This window comes from Natrix helvetica (genome assembly GCF_964273705.1).
Source record: "Natrix helvetica genome assembly, chromosome: 3".
Taxonomy (NCBI): Eukaryota; Metazoa; Chordata; class Lepidosauria; order Squamata; family Natricidae; genus Natrix; species Natrix helvetica.
The window spans coordinates 177279422-177305217 of record NC_138549.1 but is presented as its reverse complement, the minus strand read 5'-3'; the positions used below and the strand labels follow the sequence as shown (position 1 = coordinate 177305217).

Sequence of the window (25796 nt, the reverse complement as noted above, 5' to 3'; positions counted from 1 at the left end):
TTGTGGATGTTTTTCTGTCCCAACTTTTTCCCTCCTTTCCAACCACTGGTACCATTTGTCTCCCCCTCGTCTCTGAGCTCTAGAGTCAGCCTGTCCATCTCTGCGCACACCAGTATCTTATTTATTATTTCTTGTTCCGAGGAGGGGGGGGGTCTCCTTATTTTTCCATTTTTGTGCAAAAACCAGTCTTGCCGCCATTAAAATAGGCAGCCTTACATATAGTCCACTTTTGCCATATTTTTCTTTTGTGATCCCTAATAAAAACAGTTCCTCTTGCCAACTCTTGTGGGCCTGCAAATATGCCAACCTCGAGGCTTGAACGGGGCCGTCCTCAGCTGTGCGCTTTGGCTGGTTTGCCGCTCTGCCCTGCCAGCTTGTGCCGAGCTCCTCCGCTTGAATGGCCTCCTTGTGAATCCACAGCCGCCGTGGGTTCCCTGCAGCTGCCTCTCTGCTCCAGCCGCCTTTCGGGTGCCGAAGAACAGCCCCCCTCCTCCCCCCAGCCCCGGTCCTTGTCTGTTAACCTGCTTGATCGGCTTTTAAAAAAGATTTCTGACCCTCCGCGTGTGTCCGTGTTACAGAGAGCCGGCCGGTGGCTGTTGAAAGAGCGCAGTCCAGATGCTGCAGTTCCCACGCTCCAGCTAAAAGCCTCGGAAAGGGGCGGCTTTGATCATTGCTAGCTCTCCCTACCTGCAGCTCCAATATGTTTAAAAAGGGGGGGGGGAGTTCAGGAAGAATCCAAGGCTTTTCTTGAACAAGAAAGGCCAGTTTCAGAGGGGGGGGGGATTTTAAAGGAGACTATTTGTAGCTCAGGGTTGAATTCTTGGTGTTCTTGGTGCTGTCGGAGCTTTCTTGCTTTCTTGCAGACGTTTCATGACCCAACTGGGGAACATTATCAATGATGCAGAGGAGGAGAATTTGCAGGGGGGAGGGGGGACGACTTTAGGGTCCTTGGTGCTCTCTGAGCTTGCAGGCGTTTCATGATCCAACTAGGGAACATCATCAGGCCCAGGAAGGAGTTGAGTTTGAGGAAGAGGGGGAGGAGGAAGGCAGGAGAGGAAAGGGAGGAGGAGCAGGAGGAAGACTGTGGGGTCCTTGGTGCTCTCTGAGCTTGATGGTTTTCTTGCAGATGTTTCATGACCCAACTAGGGAACATCATCAGTGCTAGTAAGGAGTGTGATTTGCTGACCATTTATATTCTCGTGTCTGTTGGTGGGGGCGGACTTAGAGATGCTTTGGATGGGCTGTTTACTGATGGGAAATGGCTTCCTTGATGTTGCTCTGAAGTTGACCTTGGAGTTAATCTATGCTCATCTGAGTGCTGATGGCTGGAGGGGGTCTCGGGGTCTTTTTCTCCTCTTTTGGGCTGGCTGGTGGCCTCTTGAATAGCCTCTTGAGGTGGTTCATGTCTGTTGGGAGAAACGTCCTTCTGGGTTCAGCTCCAAGTGTGGGAAAAGACCCTGGAAACATGGAGGCTGCTTGGAAAGGTGGTTTGATGGTGGACAGGATCACGTGGCTTGAGCTCCTGGACGGAAAAGGGGGATCACATCCTTCCAGATGTTGGGTGAAGAAGAAAAGAGAAGCAGAGAGGCTGAAAGTCCCTGGTTTTATGCCCTCTCTGGCCTTTGATCTTGTCTTCTGATGGGTTGTCAGACTCCCAGGGGGCCATGCAGGGGCAACTCTGTAGGGTGTGAGTCTATGTTTAGTTGAGCATGGCTTCTTCCCAGGTGCCAGGTGGGGTGAGATGGGTAAAGGGCTAATACCATCATGCTTTAGTCCCATCACCCTGGAGCGGAAGGGGGGAAGATCTTTGTTATGTAGAATAGACTGGCTCAGGTCTTTAAATGGCCCATTGACAAAGGTGGGGGCTATTAAGAGCGAGTCTGTTTCCTGCCTCAAAACACGTTTCTCAATTTTTTATCCAGGGAAATTATAATATTCTTCCTTTTTCAATATTTCCCAGGATATTTCATTTTTCTAGGAGAGGGGTGGGCTTTAACTTCCCACATGTCTATGTGTCTGTTGATGGCTGATTTGTCAGAGGGCTTCTAGAAATCCCATGGCACTTTTTGGGTTAGGACCCCTCAGTGGTAATTTTAGAGTAACAGGGTTGGAAGGGACCTTGGGCAAGAGACCTGGCCTACACCATTCTGGACAAAGGTCTTTTCTAAAAAGCCTCCAGTGATGGAGCTCCCACAACTTCTGGTGGCAAGCGGTTCCACTGGTTAATTGTCCTCACTGTCAGGAAGTTTCTCCTTAATTCTAAATTGCTTCTCTCCTTGGTCAGTTTCCATCCATTATTCCTTGTCTGGCCTTCGGGTGCTTTGGAAAACAGCTTGGCCCCCTCCTCTCTGTGACAGCCCCTCCCTCAAACATTGGAAGGCTGCTCTTCTGTCTCCCCATGTCCTTCTCTTCCCTAGACTAGCCAGGCCCAGTTCCTGCAACCGTCTATCGTATGTTTGAGCCTCCAGTCCCCTCATCATCCTGGTTGCTCTTCTCTGCACTCTTTCTAGAGTCTCCACATCTTTTTCATACTGTGGTGACCAAAACTGGATGCAGGATTCTAGGTGTGGCCTTACCAAAGTATTTAAAAAATGGTACTATCGCTTCTTGTAATCTTGATTCTTTCTCTCTGTTGATACAGTCAGAGACACACACACACACACACACACACACACACACACACACACACACACAGACATGGATTTGGCATCAGCAGCAACACTTGCTGGGGAATTCTGGGAGTTAAAATCCAAACCTCTTAAAGTTGCTTACATTTGAGAAATCCTGGGTTAGGATATTGAGACACGGTCAGTTAACCATCATTTCCCTACCCCCACCCCAAGAAAACGTTTATGGGCACAGGCTGAGTGACAGGCCTTCTTTGTGGCAGCCCCCACCCCCTTTAAAATGCCCTCTTCCCCACCCCACGTTGCCCCTCTGCACGGTTCCCACCCTGCTTGGGTTCAGAAACAAACAAAATCCGTCGTATTCCAAATCGTTGTATTTGGTTCATTGCATATGGTCCTCAGAGGTATGACAGGGGTCTTGTAAGTGAGTTGTTAAGTGAATCATATTGTCGTTAAGCAAATCTGGCTCCCCCCCCCAACACACCATTGCCTTTGTTTCTTGGAAGCTGGCTGGCACGGTCACAAACGGGGACCCTGCGATCTTGGCACACCGCAATCATCGTAAATGCACGCAGCGTTGCCCAGCAAGCGCCCGGATTCTGATTACGTGACCCTCGGGATGCCGCAATGGTTGTAGGTGTGAGGAGTGGTTGTAAATCACTCCCCCCTCCCCCCCATCGCTATTGTAACTTTGGAAGGTCAGTCAGTGAATGATGGCAAACTGAAGGACAACCTGCCGCTCTCGTAATTGTGGTTTTGACAATTCGTCTTTGCAGATTTGGGCAGCGTATAAAGAGGGTAAATAAATGAATGCTGTTATGGCATCAGGTTAGCTGTTTTCATTTTCCTTTGCTGTTTGAAAGGAGGCCGTGTGACGTTCTTGAACCTCTGCACTCCAAGTGCAGATCACGCTCGGATACAGATTATCCCCCCCCCCCCCAGGAGACCTTGGCGAAATCAAAGCCACAAGGCAGCGTGTCTCTGAGATTGTTTCTCTCTCCCCCCTCCATGTACTTAATGTCACAGAAACAGAGGTTAGAAATGAAGACGATTAAGAGGATGATTAATCATATCACACATGTTCTTCTGCTATGGAGAAGCTAATGGCAAGATTATTGTGTGACCATTATCAACGATATGCATGTTATGATTACTGCTATGTTTATTACCTTTTTGTTATTCAGAACAAATTATACACAACACACTGTTGAGTTGAGTTTTTTATGTTTATTAAAGAAAAATATATAGAATAGTAGAGTTGGAAGGGATCTTGGAGGTCTTCTAGTCCAACCCTCTGCCTAGGCAGGAAACCATGAACCACTTCAGACAAATGGCTATCCAACATCTCCTTAAAGACTTCCAGTGTTGGGGCATTCACAACTTCTGGAGGCAACTTCTGTTCCACTGATTAATTGTTCTCACTGTCAGGAAATTCCTCCTCGGTTCTAGGTTGCTTCTCCCTTGATGAGTTTCCACCCATTGCTTCTTGTCCTACCCTATATCAATAAAACATATTTTTTTTAAAATAATTTGGATGGATTCTAGGCTGGCTCCTTTTATCAGATTCCATGCAGGAGATCAATACACGGTGCTTTTAAAAAAAATAATGCCACAGTTTCCAAACACAAATATGAAAATCGGAGAGGTGGTTCCAATGTTGTGTTACCTAGACTTTTTTTCTTCCTTTCCTTTGCCAGCCAAATCAAGTAGGAAACTGACTTTCCTATACTTGGCGAACGATGTCATCCAGAACAGTAAAAAGAAGGGACCTGAGTTTACGAAGGAATTCGAATCGGTGCTCGTGGATGCTTTTTCACATGTGGCCAGGTAGGTACCACGCCTTCCTGCCTTGTCTGTCCTGTGTGTTGTTGGCTGCTGGATATCAGATTTGCATCGGTGCCTTTCGTGGAACTACTTCAACAGAAGGCAGCTTGAGGCTGTGGGCTCCTTCTCCTGCTGCTGAAATATCGTGTCCCCTGCCTCCCAAAGGTGGTTTTTCAAGAGGCAACTGGACTTTCTCGTTTTTTCTTTGAAGACCTTTCTCTTCTCATCCAAGGAGCTGCTTCAGCTCTGACTGGATGGAGGGGAATGGAAGGATTGATGCTCCTTGCAGACAAAGCTGGTCCTTTGCATCCTTTGAGAGGGTCCCTGAGGCCACTTGGAGGTTTTATCTGTGTCCTCAGGGTCACCTGAGTGGTGGCAATGGTTCCTGTAGTCTTCAATTCCCCCCCTGGAAATCCATTCCTGCTCCCACCCCATTCTAAGGGTCTTCATCCCAAAGTGCATGTAGAGATTTTCCGCCATCCGGGTCACAGACAAAACCTCCAAGTGTCCTCAATGGGAGGTCAAATTCAACGCCCATCGGCTGGTGCTTAGATCTGGCCACTGGGGCTGCCCTGGAAGCAGCGAAGGACCCGCCTGCAGTGGTGCCTGGGGAGGGCCCTTGCAGCTGAAAACGGAGCTGGGGAGGGCCGTTTTGGCTGGCAGAGCACTGGGGCCACCACCAACACAACTGGCCAAGCTCACTCCAGCCCACCAAGGTCAAACACAACCCTGATGCGGCCCTCAATGAAACCGAGTTTGACCCCCCAGCTCTCCAAGGATGCAAAGGACCAGCTTTGTCTGCAAGGAATATAAATCCTTCTTTTCCCCACCATCCAGTCAGAGCGGAAGAAGCTTCTCGGATGAGGAGAGAAAGGTCTTCAAAAGAAAAAACAAGACAATGCAGTTGCCTCCTGAAAAAAAGCCCCTTTGGGACGGAGAATCTCCCCCTGGACCTTTGTGGCCTGTGGTCTTTTCCATGAAACCTGGGCTAGGTGTCCAGAAGGGCTACCAATCTGATCTTCCTCTGAAATGCCCTTTGGCCCCTGCTGTAGTAGAGATGGGAAGGGGTTGCCCAGTGCGTTGGTGCGTATGGGATGTGGGCTCTGCAGAGGGTCTGGCCAGACGCCCCTGACTAGAGCTAAGTGGGAGCCATGGCCTCTGACTGACAGCAGGTGAGAAAGGAGGACTTCCCAGAAAGAGTGGCGGAAGCTTGGAACCACCTTCTTCCCACGCTGGTGTCAGAATAACATGGTTGGCAGGGACCCTGGAGGTCTTCTAGTCCAACCCCCTGCTCAGGCGGGAAACCCTGTACCGCTTCAGACAAAAGATAGTGAGTCAGTCGTCAGTAATTGAGTTTAAACCAGGGGGCCAATTCACAGTCCCTCAGACTGTTGGGGGGCGAGCAGACCAGCTGTATGGGCATGGCTAGGTGGTCATGTGACGGGGGGGGGGGCAATTTCACAGTCCAAACAATCTTCACAAATTAAACTTCAATTTCTTATGCTCCTGGGGGTAGAAGGCAAGTTAGTGAAGGGATGTGGCTGCCTTGGAGTGTGGAGTTCCGTTTCTGTGTGTGTCTCCCTCCCTCCCTTCCCCCCCCCTTTCTCAGAGCAAAAAATGGACCAGTTTTGGCCTCCAACGGCATCTGCATGTCCTATTTTTGGCCTGCCTGGCCTCCAGCAGCCTTCTGCCGCCCACAAACGTGCCCATTTTTAAGCGGCAGAATGTTCCTGGAGGCCGGGGAGGCGGAGGACGTGCGGAGGCCTCTCGAGTCCCGCTTTTGGCCTCCCTGGCTTCCAGAAGGTGGGTGGGGGCCGGTGGGTAGGCGAGGCGATGTGGGCAGGGCAGCCTCGTGGTCCCGCGCGGGCCGGTTAATGGCTTCTGCGGGCGTAGTTTGAGGACCCCTGGTTTAAACATGCCCTGGTACCTCTGCTCTGATGGTTAATTAATTCCGGAAGGAGCGATGAATACCAAAAATGATGAGTGCCGATCAGAGTTTTTCCCATAAGAAAGAACAGAGTGAGTCACCAGGCAGCCCACACCGACAAGTTCCAGCTTGTGCGTTGCGTACCAAGCAAACGGTGAGCACATTTTCATGTCAGAAATGCATTGAGTACCACCTTCGATGAGTTTCAAAGCGTTGAGTACCAAGGTGCCACTGGACTTCTCTCTACTTGGGATAAGCGCTTGTCCAGTCGGCAACAAAAAATTTAAAAAAATTAGAATTAAAACATTTGAAGGGCAGACTTCCTGGGCCATGATGTCTTTTTCTGCCATTTTGTTTCCCCTCTTTCTATGTTTTCTACATTTTAGATTAAAGCCCTTTTTCTTCCCAACTTCAGTTAAGTGCAAGTGGTTAAGGTGCTGGCCTAGAAACCAGTGAGTTCTAGTTCTGCCTTAGGCATGAAAGCCATTTGGGCGACTTTGGGCCAATCACCAGGAGGCGATGAGTTCTACTCTACTCGCCTTTAAGCATCCAGGCCAGCTGGCTGATTTGGGGCCAGTCACCAGGGGAGGGTGAGTTCTAGTCTAGGGGGTGAGTGAGGGCATCCCACTTGCCCACTTCTTCTCCTGGGAAAGGCGCAGTGGGCCGCCGCGGGTTCAGACGATGTCACGGAGAATTTATAGCTTCACTCTTTACGATGCAAAGAAATGGAATAAATTGCGGGAGAGCAGGGAGGAAAGACGCATTTGACGCAGGAAAAAGGAGAATCCCCTGGAAGACGACAATCAGCGACACACGGCGGCTGAACCCTCTCCTGCCCACACAATGGCCGGGCGTCACAAAAGGCCTCGCTTCACCCAACCTCGCTTCGGTTTCCTTTCCCTTTCCGTGCACCGCCAAATGTTTTCAGATCCTGGGCAAATTCGCCTCCTCCTCCTCCTCGATACATTTGGAGAATCTAGAACAGCGGCCAGACGCCTGGCAGCGCCCATCATCCCCTCTAGAAATACCCTTACGCCTCCTTCAGACCCCAGTTGGCAGCTCTGTGTGTTTGGCAGTCCTTCGGCAGGCCTCGGCTGTATGTGAACAGGCTCTTAAGTGAGGTCAGCATCCCAAGTGGTAGGGATTGATCAGATATTTCTCTCCCTCTCTCTCTCCTTCCCAGATTGTCTTTCTGCTTGGCTCGTTCCATCTGTCACTGGGTGACTCTTCCCTCACTGTGGGGCAAGCTATAAACCGAGCGGCTCCGTGTTCTTTCCTGGCAGCTAATATATTACGAGCTAGTTAAAGACTCGTGTGACATTATTTAGAGGAGGCCTTCCGCCTGGACGCTATCTGGAGCACAGAAAAGATTAGGAAAAGCAGGTTCTGAAAGGGGCTTCGTTCGTCTGGGGATTGCGGGCTACTTGGGCTGAGGACGGACGTCACCCAAGGCATCGGGGAGACTCTGGGGTGGGGAAGAGGGCTGCGGGTTTACAGTCGGTCCTCGGCTTATGACCATAACGGAGCCCAAAATTGCTGCTGCTAAACAAGACACATTGAGGGAGCCTAGCCCCATTTTATACACAGTTCTTGCCATGTTTTTCATGAGTCCTGGCAGTTATTATTGTTAAGTGAATCCCTTCAGTTGTTAAGTTAGTCACCAGGTCGTTAAGTGAATCCGGCTTCCCCATTGACTTTGCTGGTCCGAAGGTCGCAGAAGGGGATCTCGTGATCCCTGGGACACAGCAACTGTCGTAAAAGTGAGTCGGGTGCCAAGCATCCAAATTTTGATCACGTGACCACGGGGAGGTGGCAATGGTGTGAAAATGGTCATAAGTCACTTTTTTCAGTGCCATTGTAACGTCAAACGGTCACTAAATGAACTGTTGTAAGTCCGGGGCTGCCTGTATGTAATTCCTTTCTCTGCTGGTGAGAGAGCCTTACGCATTTGAAAGCACTTATTCTTTTTAAAAATCCAGATGTCTGTCAATCAGAGCATTACATTTCGCCTTACGTTCATTTAGTGACCGTTTGAAGTTTGTAAAGGCGCTCAAAAAAGTGACATAGGACCAGTTTTCACACTTAACGACCGTTGTAGCATGCTCACACCGGGGTGTGTGTGTGTTAAGTGATCAAAATTCTGGGGCCTGGCCACTGACTCATATTTACGATGGTCACAGTGTCTCTGGGTCCTGACGCCATCCCCTTTTTTCGGCCGTCAGCTTCACTTAACAACCATGTTAATAACTTCATAACTGCAGTGGTTCTCTTAACAACTGTGGCAAGAAAGGTCACAGAATAGGGCAAAGCTCACTTAACAATTTGTCTCCTTCAGCAAGAGAAATGGTGGCCGGCTGAATGGTGGCCGTAAGCCGAGGAATTCAACCAAAGGCTAAATAAATGAATAAAGTCAGGTGTACAAAGGGCCGTTTCTCTTGGCCGTTGGAGATTTCTTAACTGCTCTGCTCCTCACAAGGGTGTCGGGGTGCCAAGCGATACGCCCATAGCAAACAGAACTCCGAGGCAGGTAGATTCCTCAAAGGGCAGTTTTATTTGGAGATACCTCATTGGCACAAAGCTCTAAAGTTCCCCCAGTTTCCCACTAATGAAAAGTAAAAGTTTTTCCTCCATTCCCAAACAATCAGCCCCACGGTCCAATCAAGGTGCTGTCTGGTTGCTTGGGAACTTCACTCCTCCTCTCTCCAGCCACCTGTGGGAATGTCCTTGGTTCTCAGGAGAAAGTATTTTGTTTTGGCTACATAACCCCAGCTCTCTCTCTTCCCCCCTCCCTCTCCCTCAGCTCCCGTGTGGCAACCCTGAAGCCTCCACGATGGCCTCGGTCAGGCCAGCTTCAGAGTTGACAACGGGTGTGGCAGATGAGAAGAGTAGGCCCCCCACACCCTTCGGACTGGAAGACCTCCAAAGTCCCTTCCAGCCCTAGGACTTTAGGGTACCCCCTTGCCACTGGCATCCCCGTTTCCTTTTCCTGCCTTTGAAGCTTTGTGTCAGAGCTCCAGGCTGACCCTTTGCCCTTTCTCCCCCCCCCCTTCTAGGGAGGCAGACGAGGGGTGCAAGAAGCCCTTGGAACGGCTGCTGACCATCTGGCAGGAGAGGAGCGTGTATGGCGGGGAGTTCATACAGCAGCTGAAACTGTCCATGGAGGACTCCAATAGCCCCCAACCCAAAGGTAGGTCAAGCCTCTTTTTCCCTCCGGGGAGACCTGGTCCTCCCAAGCAGGGGATGGAGCGTCACTTGCTTCCGCTTCTTAGCCCCAATCCAGGAACCTTCGCAGGGAGCTGCTTCCACGACAAACTACTTTTGGGTCGAATTCCTATTTTACCGAGAAAGGAATGAAGGGAGAGCAGGGTGTCGGATCTATTTCCAGGCCATTTAGCTCTCGTCAGCTAGCCAGGTTCGAATCCCAGAAGGGGAGGGCTAGCTGACGAGAGCGAAATGGCCTGCAAATAGATCGACACACTGCTCTCCCTTCATTCCTTTCTCGGTAAAATAGGAATTCAACCCCCGAGGCAGGCCCTGCGCTCAATTTCCAGATTGCAGGTAGTCCTCAACTTACAACAGTCCGTTTAGTGACCGTTCCAAGCTGCAGCGACACTGAAGGAAGCGACCCACAGCCCCTTTTCACCCACTGTTTGGTGTGTGAGTGACTTATGAACACCCAATCTTTTTGTAGGAGGGGGCAGCAGATGCTCCCTGGCCAGCTCCTGCTCCGTCTTCCCTCGGTGTTGCCAGCTGCTATGGCAGCGGCTGCAGCTTCTCTGCCAGGCCTGGTTCCTGGCATCCCTTCTCCTACAGCTGCCAGCCATCTGCCTCCACCTTGACACCTGCCCAAAAGCCCCCACATTCTCATGCAGGGTCGGGTGGGAGATGGATGGGGTTGCATCCTGGCTGATCTGAGGCTTTGAATAATGAATTGTGCCCCCCCATTGTGGGGAAAATCCCAGGTAGCTGCGCTCCCAATTAGAATGGGATGGGATGGAATAGAAATGGGATGGAATAGAACAGGGATGGCTAATCTTTTTTGGCTCAGGTGCCGAAAGCGTGCACTGATGATACCCATAATTCAATTCCCCCCCCCCCCCGCATGTGTGCACAAACCCCCGCCCACCTGAAACCTGGGGAGGGCAAAAACAGCCTCCCCCGGAGGCCCTCCAGAAACCAGAAATGGGCCATTTCTGAACTTCCGGTAGGTCCATTTGGGATAGGATAGGATAGAATAATGGGATGGGATAGAATAGAATAGAAGGATGGGATGGGATAGAAGAGAAGAATGGAATGGAATGGAATAGACAGAGTACAATAGAATATAGAATCGCAGAGTTGGAAGGGGCCTTAGAGGTCTTCTAGTCCAACCCCCTGCTCAAGCAGGAAACCCTCTACCATTTCAGGCAAATGGTTCTCCAGTCTCTTCTTAAAAACGTCCAGTGGTGGAGCCCCCACAACGTCTGGAGGCAAGCAGTTCCACTGGTTAATTGTTCTGTTAGGAAATTTCTCCTTAGTTCTTGGTTGGGACAATTCCTCACCATTTTCCAATTATGCCAAGCAGGATTGCAAAGTGGGTTTTGCGTGTGAGGAATGTTGAGGTCCTCCTGCCCTTTCCCTCTGGAGGGGACCCTGGGCTGAATTGAGGAGTTCCTTCCCCTCCGCCTCTCCCACCACCCACCCCTGACTGGCTGCCTCTCCTGCGCACTCATGCAGCTGAGTCTACAGAGGGAGGTGATGTCCCAAGGGTTGCTTTGAGGCGGTTGGGCCTTACCTGCTCTGGACTCTGGGCTGTGGGAGCTTCCTGGCCTCCTATGGGAAGGCTCACAGAGCCCTCGCCGGCTTTGCTTTGGGCTGGGAGCTACGCAGAAAGCAGCCGGTTGTGACTTATGGACCCTGTGGCTTCCCACTCGGGTTGGGCAGCGTGTGCTTGCTTTTCAAGTAGGGCGGTGTGGGTGCGCCCTTCTGATGCTCGGTTGGGCTCCCCCCATGGGAACAGTAAATATATCTATGTTTGGACTTCAGCCTTCCTTTCTTTCTTTCTTTCTTTCTTTCTTTCTTTCTTTCTTTCTTTCTTTCTTTCTTTCTTTCTTTCTTTCCTTCTTTCTCCTATCTACCTACCTACCTACTATTTGTCTGTCTGTCTTTCCGTCTCCCCATCCATTTCATTGGTCCATCCATCCATCCATCCTGTCTGTCTATCTTTGCTATCTGGCTATCTCCTTCCTGCCTGCCTGCCTTCCTTCCTTCCTTCCTTCCTTCCTTCCTTCCTTCCTTCCTTCCTTCCTTTCTTCTACCTACCTACCATATATCTATCTGTCTTTCTCTCCGTCTGTCTGTATTAGCTATCTGGCTATCTTCCTTCCTTCCTTCCTTCCTTCCTTCCTTCCTTCCTTCCTTCCTTCCTTCCTTCCTTTCCATCCACCTCCATCTACTCCGTCTATCTGTCCATCCATCCATCCATCCATCCATCCATCCATCCCTCATCTATCCAGCTAGCTAGCTATCCTTTATCTATTTATTCCTCCTCACAGGGGGACTCTGGGCAACATATAACTAAAATATTAAAAGATAAAAACAGTATATAAAATTGAAAAATAAAATGGGGATGATTAAAATTCAGTATTCAAGGTTACTTAAAAGGCACCGAGGGATTTCAGGGCGCCAACCAGCTGCTTATTCCTCCGTCTGCCCCACCCAAGGCCACGCAGCCATGTTTTCACGACTTTCATGAACTCGGGGGGGAAAAGGAGGCTCTCATCTGTCTGTGTATGTGTGTGTGTCTGTGGGGGGGAATGTTCCCCAGGGCAGAAATATGCCTGAAATCTGCTTGTATGATGGGCAGGACACCCATGCCAGGCTTGGCTACCCGCCCTGGGCAGGGGGTTGGACTAGAAGACCTCCAAGATCCCTTCCAGCCCCAGCATTCTAGGATTTGATTTGATTGGCCTTGGGAAGTTGGGTGAGTTTCCGATGCCTCTGGGTATGAGGGGAGCCCGGGCCCTTTGCCACTTGTAGGTTGGGCTGTGTGTGTGTGTGTGTGTGTAGTGCAGGGTTGAAGGGAGCCCAGAGGAACAGAACCGGCTTATTCTGGGGTGGGGTATGTGCCGTGCCCTGGGTCATCGGTTACCTTGCAAGTCCCCCTGGTCAAGGAAGGCTTTGAGGCCGACTTGGCATGCCTTCCATTTTGGAGTGCCCGTGGCTTCTTTTCCAGTTATGCCCCCCTTGGTGTTGCAAAGGCGAAACGCCCCTTTCCCTTCTCAGTTACAGAGGAGAAGAAGTCCCTGAAGAGGACGTTTCAGCAGATGCAGGAGGAGGAGGACGACGACTACCCCGGGAGCTACTCCCCACAGGAGGCCAACACGGGGCCCCTTCTGGTACGCTGGCAGGAGGGCGGCCCCTCCAGGAGACAGAGCCACAAGCAGCCACCAGGGGGAGCCCTTCACACGAACGGATCTCCTTCCTCCCCCCCCCCCTTCTCTCTCCTGCCCTCTGGCTGGCTGCACTCCCACGCCCCTCGTTCTCAGCCAGGATTGCAGCTGATGGGGAGCAAGAGGAGTTGGCTGGAGACCCCTGGAAGGCCGAGGAGAAAGTGCTTTATTTGCTTAAAGCCCCCGGCCCTTCATTGAAGGGTTATTGCGTGACGTCTCTCCACACTCCAGATAGACAGACAGAGAAAGTAGGGGTTTAGAGAGAGAGAGTGAGATGGTAAATTAAAGCTAAATGGAGATAGAGATAAATAAAATAGATAGTCAGTCATTCAGCAGAGGTAGGAAATTAGAGATAAAGGTAGAGATTATGGAGATAAAGACAGATAGAGATCAGACGTAGATGATAAGATAGATGATTGATAGATATGGATGGATCCATGGATAGATAGATGATTGATAGATGATATAGATGGATGGATGGATGGATGGATGGATGGATGGATGGATGAGAGAGAGAGAGAGAGAGAAATAGTGATAGATACAGTTATAGAAATAGATAGGTAGAAAGGTAGGTAAGTTTTATTTTTTGATTAAATTTTTATGCCACCATCTTTCCTATGTGATTAGATAACATGATGGATAGAAATAGATATATAGATATATCGGTAGATGAGACAGAGAGAGAGAGAGAGAGAGACTTGATAGGGAGATGGAGATAGATAAGGGTAGGTGATTAGAGACAGATCAATGTGGGTCTCCACTATAAACCAGCAGGGTGTAATGGGAATTCTGGGGGCAAGTTCTCCTTTTCCTCCTTCTGCTGAACACCTGGGCCCCTGCTGTGAGGTCCTCCAGGCCTTCGGAGGGGCTGCTTTGCAAGGGCCAGATGTCTTCCAGTGGTGGGCAGCTGCCCCCTGGTGAGGGATGAGGGCAGGAACCTCATCTCTGGAACCTCTCCGAAATCACAGAGGCCAGATAAGCCCAGTGATCTCCCGGTTTCTTGTCTAGCTGCCTTCCCTGCCTTCCCTGGAAAAGGCACCTTGCAGAGCCTCCCCCCGCCCCCCCTCTCCGAGGCCTCGTGGCCCGTCTCTCCTTAAAAGGGCTTGAAAAGGCCCTTCCGTTAAGCAGGAGAGCAGCTTCACCCCCCTGCTTCCTCTTGGGAGGGGCCTCTTGGGCTTCCTGGGATGGAGCCACGGCCTTAAATTCCATTTATTCCACCAAGGAGGACACTCTGCAGATGTGAGGCTTCAAAGGAATGCCGTGCGAATGAAGGATCCGTCCGCAGGAGACGATCTCTGGAAAGCACCGGTCTTCCTTTGAACTTTCCAGGCAGGCATCTGGAACACCCCCCCCCCCAAAAAAAAAAACCACCTTCCCCCTGTGGACACACGGCCTTTGGGCTCTTGGAGAGGAAGCCAACGCTCCCCAACAGCAGGCCGGAGAAGCCTCCCTCGTCGCTTGCCAAATGTGTGGAATATTAAGAATTTTTGAGAAAGTGATTGAGGAGATCAACCCTTGTTTAAATATGACAATTCTGGGGTTTTTCCCCCTTGCCTTTCACGTGTAGAAGTAGCCTCAACTTACAGCCATTCTTTTAGAGTCGTCTTTTAATGACCCTGCAATCCCTTGAATCTGGGTAGGAGTTGAGGCAACGGAATGGAGCTAATTGTTTACTGGCCAGATGCCCTTCCTGTCGCCAATGCGGAGTTTTGTTCACAGATATTTTCTCATTGGGCCCAGAGAGAGAAATAGCCGCCTCTACCTAGGATCGAACCCACAACCTCCTGATTGTGAGGCCAGAGCTCCCCCTCTAGGCCAGCGCACCACTCACTTAGAGCTACAGTGGTGCTGTAAAAAAGTGACTTAACGCTCAGTCCTCGTACTTACAACCGTTGGACTCACTTAATGACCGTAGGATTCACTTAACGAAAAAGAAAGCCAGGAGGCCATAAATTCTAGTCCTGCTTTAGCCTCCAAAGCCAGCTGGGTGACTTTGGGCTCCCCCCCCTCTCTCTCAGCCCAGCCCACCTCACAGGGTGGTTGTTAGTTATGTTGGCCCCCTTGAGTTATTGATAAAAATAATACTAAATGAATGAATAACAAGTATGGCAAAGAGTCATCAAGCTTGTCATGACTCACTTAAGAGCCACCTTGTTGGGCCATGGAAATTCTGGGCCCGATTTTGGTCGTAAGATGAGTCAGTCCCAGAGAAGCAATGAAGCGGCATTTTTAAACCTCCCTGGTTCCTGGGAGGAAGGTTTTAGCGAGAGTCGGCTTGGCCAAGGGTCACCTGGGCAGGTAAACATGCAGGCAGAGAGAGAGAGTCCTGATCCCCTCCTGACAGGGAGAACAATGAACCAGTGGAACAGCCTGCCTCAGGAAGTTGTGGGTTCTCCATCACGGGGGCTGTTTCTCCGGAATGGTATAGGGCAGGGGTCTCCAAAATGGCAGCTTTAAGACTTGTGGACTTCAACTCCCAGAATTCGAAAGAGAAAGAGAGTAAGGAAAGAAGGAAGGAAAACAGAAAAGGAAAGAAAAAGGAAGGGAAGGAAGGAAGAAAAGAAAGAGGAAGAAAGATGGAAGGAAAGAAAGAGAAAGAAAGAAAGACTCCCAGAATTCTGGCAATTAACGTCCCCAGGTCTTAACCTTTGGAGAGCCCTCTCTAGGGTCTCCTGCTGGAGCAAAGTGTTGGACTAGAAGACCTCCAGTGTCCCTTCCATCCTTGTTGCTCTGATATAGGGCACTCCGGACGACACCAGCCAAACAGTTGACCCTCTGTGGCCAGGGCACCTTTGTTTGTCCGGACAGCAAGCGCCCGCAGCGTGGGTGGTGCTTTGGGGGAGCGGTGCCAGAAGTAGGGCGGTGGGGTGAATCTCTCTGGGGAAGCCACAGCGGGAATCTTCTTCTGTCTCCCCTGGGCAGGCGGAGGACTTGATCAAAGCCCTGCAGGACTTGGAGAACGCCGCCTCGGGCGATGCCACCGTGCGGCAGAAGATTGCTTCTCTTCCCCAGGAGGTTCAGGATGTGTCCCTGCTGGAGAAGATCACAGGTGAGCCTCTGCTCAGAGGGCCAAAACCTCAGTGCACTTGGAAGAGTCCTGGCTGTGTAAGAGCTTCAGTGGGAAGGTGAATGGGATAAGTCAGAGGTGGAGAACCACGGCCCCTTTAAGACTTACGGACTTCATCTCCCAGAATTCCTGGCTCAGGTATTCTGGGAGTTGAAGTCCACGAGTCATAAAAGGACCAAAATATCCCCATTCCTGGTATTAACTGCCATCAGTTTATTGACAGTTTGGAATTACAATGGCCCTTGAAGAAGCCACAGCCTAAACTCATGTTTAATAATAACGGTTGAAAACTAACTGTCAGGGTCCCAATCAGCATCCGAAATTAAATCAGAATCCGAGGCAAACGATTCCTCAAAGTTCCCATTTATGAAGAGAGCCATGTTGGCACATCTGGGAAAACCCCAATCTGAAAGCTTCCTGGGTTTTCCACCCAGTTGGAAGTTCAAGATCTTTCCCCCACACCCACAAGTCCATCCCATGGCCCAATCTCCCACTGCCACGCGGGCAGCTTCCACCCATCCAATTCCGGTCAGGTGCAGAGGTGCAAAGGATGACCTTGGCTTTCTAGAAAGAATGTTGTTATGGCTGCATGTCATCTAACTGCCTACGATCCCCCCTCCCATTTTCCCACCGTAGAAAATGCATAGTTTTATTATTATGACCGATTTTATTTGTATTGACTGTACACCGCCCCGAGTCCCTTTCTGGGAGAGGGGCGGTCTAAAAATCTAAGAAATAAATAAATAAAATAAATAGTAAAAGAATAGAAAGTGTGGCAGGCCTAAGGTCCCTTACAGGCAACCCCCCTCCCCAGGATCACACGATCACAATTTGGACACTTGGCAGCTGGCTCCCATTTACAACTTGGTGTGGTGTTCCACCATATTGTAATTGCAATTTAGCACGTTTCCTTGCCAATTTCCAGGGAGGGGGGAAATCCCTTTAGGGAAACTGGGCAAAACTCACTTAGCCAATGTCTCATTTGGGGCTCTTGTAAGTTGAGGACTACCTGGGCTGTGTGGTTGTTGGCGTGTGGAGAAGGATGGCCACTTCCTGTCGCAGACGGTGTGGTGTGGACTCCTTACTGTGAGGCGCTTCCCTCTTCTGTGCGCAGACAAAGAAGCGGCAGAGCGGCTGTCAAAGACGGTGGACGAGGCGTGTTTGCTGCTGGCGGAATACAACGGGCGGCTAGCCGCAGAACTGGAAGACCGGCGCCAGCTGGCACGCATGCTGATTGAGTACACACAGACCCAGAAGGACGTGCTGACAGAGAAGGAGAAGAAGCTAGAGGTGAGCTTGGCTGTCCTGAGCAGCTCCCCAAACGCCACCAACCCTTAAATCAATGGTTTCTTTATCAGGAGCGCCAACAGCCCCGGCAAAAAAAGGTTCCTCTCTCAGGCTAACAGGTCCGTCCAGCAGGGAGATGAATAGTTGTCTTCCTCATCTGCTCATCTCCGCCCCCTGCCTTTGATCCCCAGGGCTGGGGAGGGGCTTCGCTAGCAGCGGTGGCTCTTCCGTCCCAAGGACCAGCCCATAGATTTCCACTGCTCTCCTCTCCTCTGCCTTCTGCGCATCCACGCATCAGGCACTGGGCCCAGCTGTTCCCCCTCTTCCTCATCCGCCACCTCCAGACCTCCAGGGGGCTCTTGACCCTCCATCTGAGGGCGGACGGACGGCCCAAGCTGGTTTGCACACTTCACTAAGGATGGTGTGTGGAGAGACCACTTCAAATTTATGTTGCTAAGTGAGGCATTTGTTAAATAGACATCTTACGTCTTTTCTGGCCACCGTTGTTAAGTGAATCCCTGCAGCTGTTAAGTGAGTAACACAGCTGTAAAGTGAATCTGGCTTCCCCACCGACTTGACTTATTGGATGGTCGCAAAAGGGGCTCACAACACACACACACACACACACACACACACACACACACACACACACACACGGGCACTGCCACTGTCATAAATATGAACCAGTTGCCAGGCTTCTGAATTTTGACCACAGAGGACGCTGCAAAGGTCGTAAGTGTGAAAAATGGTCACAAGTCACTTGTTTTCAGTGCCATCGTAACTTTGAATGGTCACTAAATGAACTTTTGTAAGTCGAGGACCACGTGACTCTTGATCACAGATGACCACGGATGCTGCAACCGTCCTCTGTGTGGGAACTGGTCATAAGCCACATTTTTTCAGTGACTTTTCATAACTTAGAACAAATGGCTATAAGTCAAGGAGGTAGTCCTCAATTAACAATGGTTCATTTCAGTGGCCGCTGAAAGTTACAACGGCACTGAAAAATGTGGCCATTTTTCACACTTAATGACCGTTGAAGCATCCCTGTGGTCACATGATCAAAATTCAGGCACTTGGCAACCGACTCCTCTGTTTATGATGGTTGCAGTGCCCTGGGGGGGTCACACGACAACCTTTTGCCAAGCAAAGTCAAGGGGAAAGCCGCATCCACTTAACGACCAGGCTAGTGACTTATCGTCTGCAGCGATTCAGTTAACAAACGTGGCAAGGAACGTCGTGAACTGGGGCAAAACTCACTTAACCAAATGTCTTGCTGAACAACATAATTGTGGCCGTAGGTCGAGGACCGCCTGTACCTGCAGCAGAAACCATCTGCTGTGAGATGAGAGCACAGCAGGCACCCACAGACCCAGCCCCAATTTCGCCAGAGTGCTTAATTCCTCACCCAATAAGGCAGGGGGGTCCAAACTTGGGAACTTTAAGACTTGTGGACTTCAACTCCCAGAATTCCCCAGCCAGCAGAGCTGGCTGGGGAATCCTGGGAGTTGAAGTCCACAAGTCTTAAAGTTCCCAAGTTTGGACCCCCCTGCAATAAGGGAAACATCGTCCCAGAGCTTAGGAAAGAGGCCTTTGTGGGAAGAGGAAGCTTGGAGCCAACTTCCAGCAGAGAAAGGGGCTCATGGATCAGCCACTGACTTTAAACATGCTGGGGAGAAACGCCCGCCCTTCTTCCCACCAGAATTCTAGCACTCAAAGGGCCAAACTCTTTTTCTGCCGTCCGTTGTCCACGTTTCAAAGTAATTCTCCAGCTGTCCAGTGCCAGGATATCCGGTCATTCGCAGAAAGAAAGCCAAGAACTCAGTCCTGCCTCGCAATTGTTTTGTCCGGCACGGGCTGACAATCCCCAGGGGGAAATAGAGTCAGGGCCAGCCACCCGGTGCTCACCTCCACCCTTTAAGCTTGTGCCCGGCCCCACCCTGCCCCTCACCTGGGAGCTAACAGGCTCCCAACGGATAGGCGCACCCAGTGCGCAGGTGCCACCCCGCTGCACAGCTGCTCATCCGCCCAGTGGCTTCGCCAGTTCGGATGGCACGGAGTGGGTGTGACGCTCTCACAGGGCTCTCTGCCCCCCACCGGAATGGCAGCCCCAGGCCACCAAGCGCACCAGGGCTGACACCCAGTTATTAAAATACTTGTTTCCCCAAAAATACAACCTACCCCCCAAATAAGCCCACCCTGTGGGGGTTTTTTTAAACATGTGTACCTAACATAAGCCCTCCCCCAAAATACACCCTAGTGAAGGGGTGGGCAAGCACCCACGGACCGACAGTCTCTGGCAGCAGCCCCCGCAGCACAGGTGAGTTGAGTCCCTGGGGCAAGCAGCAGGCGGAAGCAGAGCTGGGGGTGTGGGTGGGGGCGGGGAGAGGCAGGCGATCCGGAGGCACCGCAAGGGTTGCGGGAAATCTGAGCGGCAGTGGGCGGGATGGCGGGCAGCCACGGGAGGCTCCTCTTCACCTCTAGCGGCATCTCCTGCCTTCTGCTCCTTCCGCTGGCTCCCATTGGTCCCCCTCGGGCATGCTCTGGGGGTCGGGGCGCCCAGCCGGGCTGATCACCCTGAAATCGTGTTTCCGTGAAAATCCGCCCCAGTGCTTATTTTGGGGCCCCAGAGAGAAGAAGCCAGCGGGGCCTCCTTCTCTCCTCTCTCTGGGGCCGGGACGGGCGATGTGGTGGTGAAGATTCCCAGGGAGAAGAAGTTGCTGCTGACTAATCCGTGGGATCCCCATCAAAGGCCTCCAGGGGTTCCTCGGGTGCCTTGAGCCAGGAGGCCTGGAAGGGCCCTGAACTCTTCAGCCCCTCTGACCGGGGCCCCCTTTCCCCATCCTGAACTCCTCCCTTCCTCCCTCCTTCCCGGCCAGGGGTGGGGGTGGGGCTGGAAAGGCCCCCACGCATCCTCCCTCTTTCTGGAAGGCTCCAAGGGGCCTGCTGGAAAAAGCCAAGCAGGAGTTTTCTCCGTGTTGCAACCAGAAGGAGTAAAAACTCCTCGACTTAGGACCATTCACCCAGCGCCCGGGTCCTCTCCCAGCCCCTCGGGCGGCCCGTGCTCTGCATAATGACCGCCACGCGGACAGCCGGGCTTGCAGGGGAAGGTGCCTCGTCTTACGAGAGCAACAACTAAGCGCCTGAAATTCTGGCTTCCCTTTTGATATAGTAACGTCGCGTTGTAAGTCGAGGATTAGTGCTTTATGGCGGCCGTAACCCAAAGACCATCATTCTGGGCTCAGTTGAGCACAGGTAGTCCTTGACCTATGACAGTTGGTTTAGTGCCTGCTCAAAGTTACAACAGCACTCAAAAAGGTATCTCACACTTACGACCCCCATGGTTCAGTGATCAAAATTCAGGTGCTTAGAGAGGAATGTAAAGCACTACGAAGCGGTATATAAGTCTTAAGTGCTATTGCTACCTTCCTGCCTTTATCTCTTCCTTCCTTCCCTCCCAGTATTTTCCTTCTTTCTACATGAAAACCTCCCTCCCTCCCTCCCTCCCTCCCTCCATCCCTCCCTTATTCCTAAAGGTTGACTCAGCCTTCTGTCTTTCCAAGGTCAGTAAAATGAGGATCAAAATTGTTTTTTTTTATATTATTATTTTTATTTTTCTTTAAAAAAGACAAAACAACACATACAGAACAAGAGCAAGGAGAAAAAAGAAAGAAACACAATTTCATCAAGCATGTCGTTTGGTTACAAGTTTTTGTGCAGCGGTTTTTACAGTTAAGAATAAAGTCACTGGTTATCCATTAAACATAGTTTAATGATTGTTGAGGGCCAAGAGGCTGACGCTGTGAACCGCTTAGGGAGGGCTGGAAACCCCCCTGAAGAGGTGCAGAGGTCTAAGGGCCATTCCTGGTGCTATTAATTTATATTTTGTTGGAGGACGGTGGGGGGGGGGGCATTGTTTTTCCCGTAGACTCTTTAAAGAGCGGAGCTTCCCTTGCCAGTTGATGCTGGGCCAGGTCCCCAGGGCGACACCTGCCCTTCTGGTGTTTGTCAGAGGCTCCGGGGGGCCTTCACAAGCCACGGGTCATTTCTGGGTCCAGTTGCATCTCGGCTTGAAGTCACCTCCTTTTAAGGGGATTTTGTTTTGTGTTGTTTTTTTAATTCTAAACACTTAAACACATTGACAAAAACATAAACAAAACTTACAGACAGCCCTGGAATTGTACGTTCCTTCTTACAGCAGAAAGCAATCGGTGCATCCTTCCAAGTATCGTTTCTCCCTCTATGCATTCTAATTTTACATTGATGGCCCTTTTATTTCTTACTCTGTTACTTAATACTTCATAGTCTTTATATTTGGTTGTTTGTATCAGACAGTCGTTATTACCCTTATTCTATCGTATATCTTTTTCTACTTTTGTAAATCCTACTTTTCCTACTTTCTCATCATTGTTTCCTAATTCTTGTACAGTACATTCTACAATTCCCAAATTCTTATTTCTATCCTCTAACCATTTGTACCGTTTTTCTGAAACTAAATCGTACTCTGATTCCTCCTCTCCTTGGATGTCCTTGGATGTCAATTTATCCACCTCCGCTCATTCTAAGATCTTCCTTTTAAGGGGATTTTGGGATCTCCTGTGGATGGATGGATGGATGGAGACCAACTTTTCCTGCAGGGTTCCCCAGTGATCTCCGTGTCTTGTGGAGTTGGGAACTCTGCAGATCCCCATGAGGCGAGACCAGAGGGACGATGCCCATGGAAGCCTAGCTTCTGACCACTCTTGTCCTGCGTGTTTCCAGCCATGGACAGGAGACGGGGGAAGAGAAGTCCTCCCAACAGCGCTGTGCACTTCTCATGCGCCCCCCTGATCGCTTCCATGGGCTTCCCTTGGTCCCCCCTGGAAGGGCAGTCCTCGACTTACAACCATTTGTTGAGTGACCGTTTGGCATTGAAGCGGCACTGAAAAAAGCGACTTGCGGCCGTTTTCCACACTTAACGGCCACTACAAATCCCTTCTAGTCAGGTGATAAAAATTCAGACTCTTGACAACTTGACTCGTATTTACGACGGTCGCAGTGTCCCCGGGGGTTTCCTCCTGATCCCCTTTTGCGACCTTCCGACACACAGGGAAGTCGGATTCGCTTTACAACCGTGTGACTGACTTAACAACTCACTTAACTGCGGCAAGAAAAGTTGTAAAATAGGGCATAGCCCACTTAACCAAGGCCTCACTTAGCGACAGAAATGTAGCCATAACACAAGGGCTACTTGTAGCTGAAGAATTGCAGAAAAGCTCCTAGCACGCTATGCATGAGGGTAAAGCCTTCATGACATTTCAGGAAGGAAGGAAGGAGGAAATGAAGGAAGGGAGGGAAGGAAGAGGGGGAGGGAGGGAGAAAGAGAGCTGGCTGGGGGATTCTGGGAGTTGAACTCCACCTATCTTAAAGTTGCCAAGGTTAAAAAAAAGGCCTTTATGAGATGAGGGGGAAGCCCCTGACGTGCTCTCATGGGGGAAGCCGGGGGTGGGGGGGGTGGGGGTGGGGGCCTGCCCTCCAACACAGAGAGAATTCCAATGGAGCCAAGCTAGCATTTGGGACGTGTTAGAGCCCCCCCCCCCCCCCGTCCTCTTGGATTTAGGACATGGAAAAGCAGTAAATTCCCCCTCCCTCCCTCCTTTTATCCTCTGTTTTTTCCTCCCTCCTTCCCTTCCTCTTCCTTCCCTCCTTTTTTTCTTCCTCCCTCCTCCCTCCCTCCCTTTCTCTTCCCTCTTTGTCCTTCCTTCCTTCCCCTCTGCCTCTCCTTTCTTTCCTTTTTCTTCATTCTTTCTTCCTCCCTTTCTCCTCCCTCCTTCCTTCATTCCTTTTCTCCCTCCCTTTCTGTTACTTCCTCCCTCCTTTTTCTTCCTCCCTTCCTTCCTTCCTTCCTTCCTCTCTGCCTCCTTTCCTGCCTGCCTGCCTCCCCTCCCCTCCCTGCCCCAGTGCAGCTTCCATCTTGGCTTTGGGACTGGGGTCCTATCTAGAAAGCCACTTTCAGATAGAGAATAATGTGTAATCTCTGCTATATCTTCCTTTTTTCCCCACCAGGATGTTCAGAGAGTCCCATTATTTCCCCCCCCCCCCCAAAGGCAACTGGGCTTTGTTTTTCTTTGAAGATGTTTTGCTTCTCATCCAAGAAGCTTCTTCAGTTCTGAAGCTTCCTGTTTTCTAGGAAAAAAAACAAAAGATTCAGCTGCCTTTGGGGCGGGGGTGGGTGGGTGGGAAGCCCCTTTGGGAGAACCATGGCCTGGAGGACAGAGAATCTCCTGAGATGTTTGAAGAGATTCCTCCATCCCAAATAAAACTCCAGATTCAACTCTTAACTCATTCCTCTTCCCTCTGCTCTCTCTCTCTCTCTGTGTTTGTGTGTGTGCATGTGTGGGAAAACCTTGACTCGGAACCCTTGGCGTTCTCTGCCTGCCTTTGCCGCCTCCTGGGCTCCCTGCCACAGCCAGAGTAGAACTGGGCAGATGACTTGGGAACTCTTTCGGCTGCAAGGGCTATAAATAGTTTGAGAGCTGCCATTAATAGACGTATTTTAGCCCACAGGAAGCCTCTGTGTGTGTCTCTGAAGGATAAGTGCTTCTTGGAAAGTCTTATTTCCCAAAATAATAATAATAATAATAAGTTTGAATTTATTAGCCGCTCCCTTTCCAAGTAGGACTCGGGGCGGCGTACAATGGGGCATATAAAACATAGAAAATATATAAAACACATAGGCGTACATACAGAACATACATACAGATACACAAACACGGACTCGGAGGAGGTAAACAATTTACATCATATAGACAGTTAAAAAACCCGCATTAAAATACCCCAATTGTAAAAACCCAATATAAAAATTAAGATTTAACGTTTAAAATACAATTTAAAAACAGTTAGGAGGAATAAGAATAATTACGATTGAGCCAGGCCAGATAATTGAAAGAGGTGGGTCTTCAGCTGAACACGGAAGGAGCGGAGATCGGAAGTAATCCTGATGTCACGGGGGAGGTCATTCCACAGGGCTGGGCCCACCACAGAGAAGGCTCTGCTCCTGGGTGTCGCCCCCCGGCACTGTTTGGCGGACGGCACCCGGAGAAGTCCCTCTCTGTGTGAGCGAATTGGTCGTAGGGATGTGTGGGGCAGGATGCGATCCTGCATATAACTAGGCCCTGTGCCATGAAGCGCTTTAAAGATCATAATCAAAACCTTGAAACGCACTCGGTAGACCACAGGAAGCCAGTGCAGCTCGCGCAGGAGAGGTGTTACAGGGGAGTACCTAGTCCTCCCCATAATCACCCGCGCGGCCGCGTTCTGGACCAACTGTAGTCTCCGAGTGCATCTCAAGGGAAGCCCCATGTAGAGAGCATTGCAGTAATCCAGGCGAGACGTCACTAGCGCATGGGTGACTGTGCGTAGGGCATCCCGGTCCAATAAGGGGCGCAATTGGCGCATCAGGCGGACCTGATGGAACGCCCCCCTTGCCACGGCTGTTACATGGTTATCCATGGACAGCCGGGCATCCAGGAGGACGCCCAAATTGCGCACCTGTTCCATGGGGGCTAGTTGGACGCCCCCGATGGCCAGAGATGGAAACACCTGGTTGAACCGGGAGGCCGGAAGCCACAGCCACTCCGTCTTGGAAGGGTTGAGTTTTAGTCGGTTGCCATCCATCCAGACCCGTACGGCCTCCAGACACCGGGACATTATTTCGACGGCCTCATTGGGGTGGTTCGGGGTGGAAATGTATAGCTGAGTATCATCAGCATACAGATGATATCCCACCCCAAAACCACGGATGATCTCGCCCAGCGGTTTCAAATATGTGTTGAACAGGAGAGGCGAGAGTACCGATCCCTGTGGCACTCCACATGTGAGTGGCCTCCGGGTCGAACTCTGCTCCCCTGTCAACACACGTTGCGTCCGATCAGAGAGGTAGGAGCCAAACCACCGTAAGACGGTGCCCCTGACTCCCAGCCCCTCTAGCCGGTGCAACAGGATACCATGGTCGATGGTATCGAACGCCGCCGAGAGATCTAATAGGACCAGGATAGAGGAACAACCCCTATCTCTGGCCCTCCAGAGATCATCAACCAATGCGACCAAGGCCGTCTCTGTGCTGTGCCCGGGTCGGAAGCCGGACTGGCGCGGGTCTAGATAATCAATCAAAAGCAGCCACTTTATACTGCCCTATTTTATTAGTGATTTATTGGTATGTTAGGGTGCTAATTTTAAGAAACAGATGGTCCTGTCTGTTTGTCTGTCTGCCTGTCTATGTATCCATCTATGCACCTATAATTATCTATCTATCTATCTATCTATCTATCTATCTATCTATCTATCTATCTATCTATCTATCTATCTATCTAGCCAGCTTCCCTCCTTCTTTCTTTCTTTCCTTCTTTCCATCTTTCCTTCCTTCCTTCCTTCCTTCCTTCCTTCCTTCCTTCCTTCCTTCCTTCCTTCCTTCCTTCCTTCCTTCCTTCCTTCCTTCTCCTATCCTGCTTCTCTCTCTCTTCTGGAGGCACTGCCTGTGCAGAGGTCTTTTGTGGCTGCCCCATCCCTCCCCTAACATCCCCATAGCTATGAGGGCAGATCAGCGCTTCCCTGAGCCGCAGACCTTCCTTCAGAAAGCTGGGCAGGTTCACGAC

At 50.7% G+C, this 25796-nt stretch overlaps 1 protein-coding gene across 2 annotated transcripts in view; it reads left to right on the top strand.

The window, feature by feature from the left end:
• The window catches only part of RPRD1B (regulation of nuclear pre-mRNA domain containing 1B), a 47788-nt gene that overhangs the window by 10686 nt on the left and 11306 nt on the right, over nt 1-25796 (top strand). For both annotated transcript variants that reach the window (XM_081948129.1, XM_081948128.1), the window contains exons 2-6: nt 4325-4454; nt 9432-9565; nt 12643-12755; nt 15732-15858; nt 16991-17166. In XM_081948129.1, coding sequence (XP_081804255.1) covers nt 4325-4454; nt 9432-9565; nt 12643-12755; nt 15732-15858; nt 16991-17166 — 680 coding nt within the window. The remainder of the gene's footprint in view (nt 1-4324; nt 4455-9431; nt 9566-12642; nt 12756-15731; nt 15859-16990; nt 17167-25796) is intronic.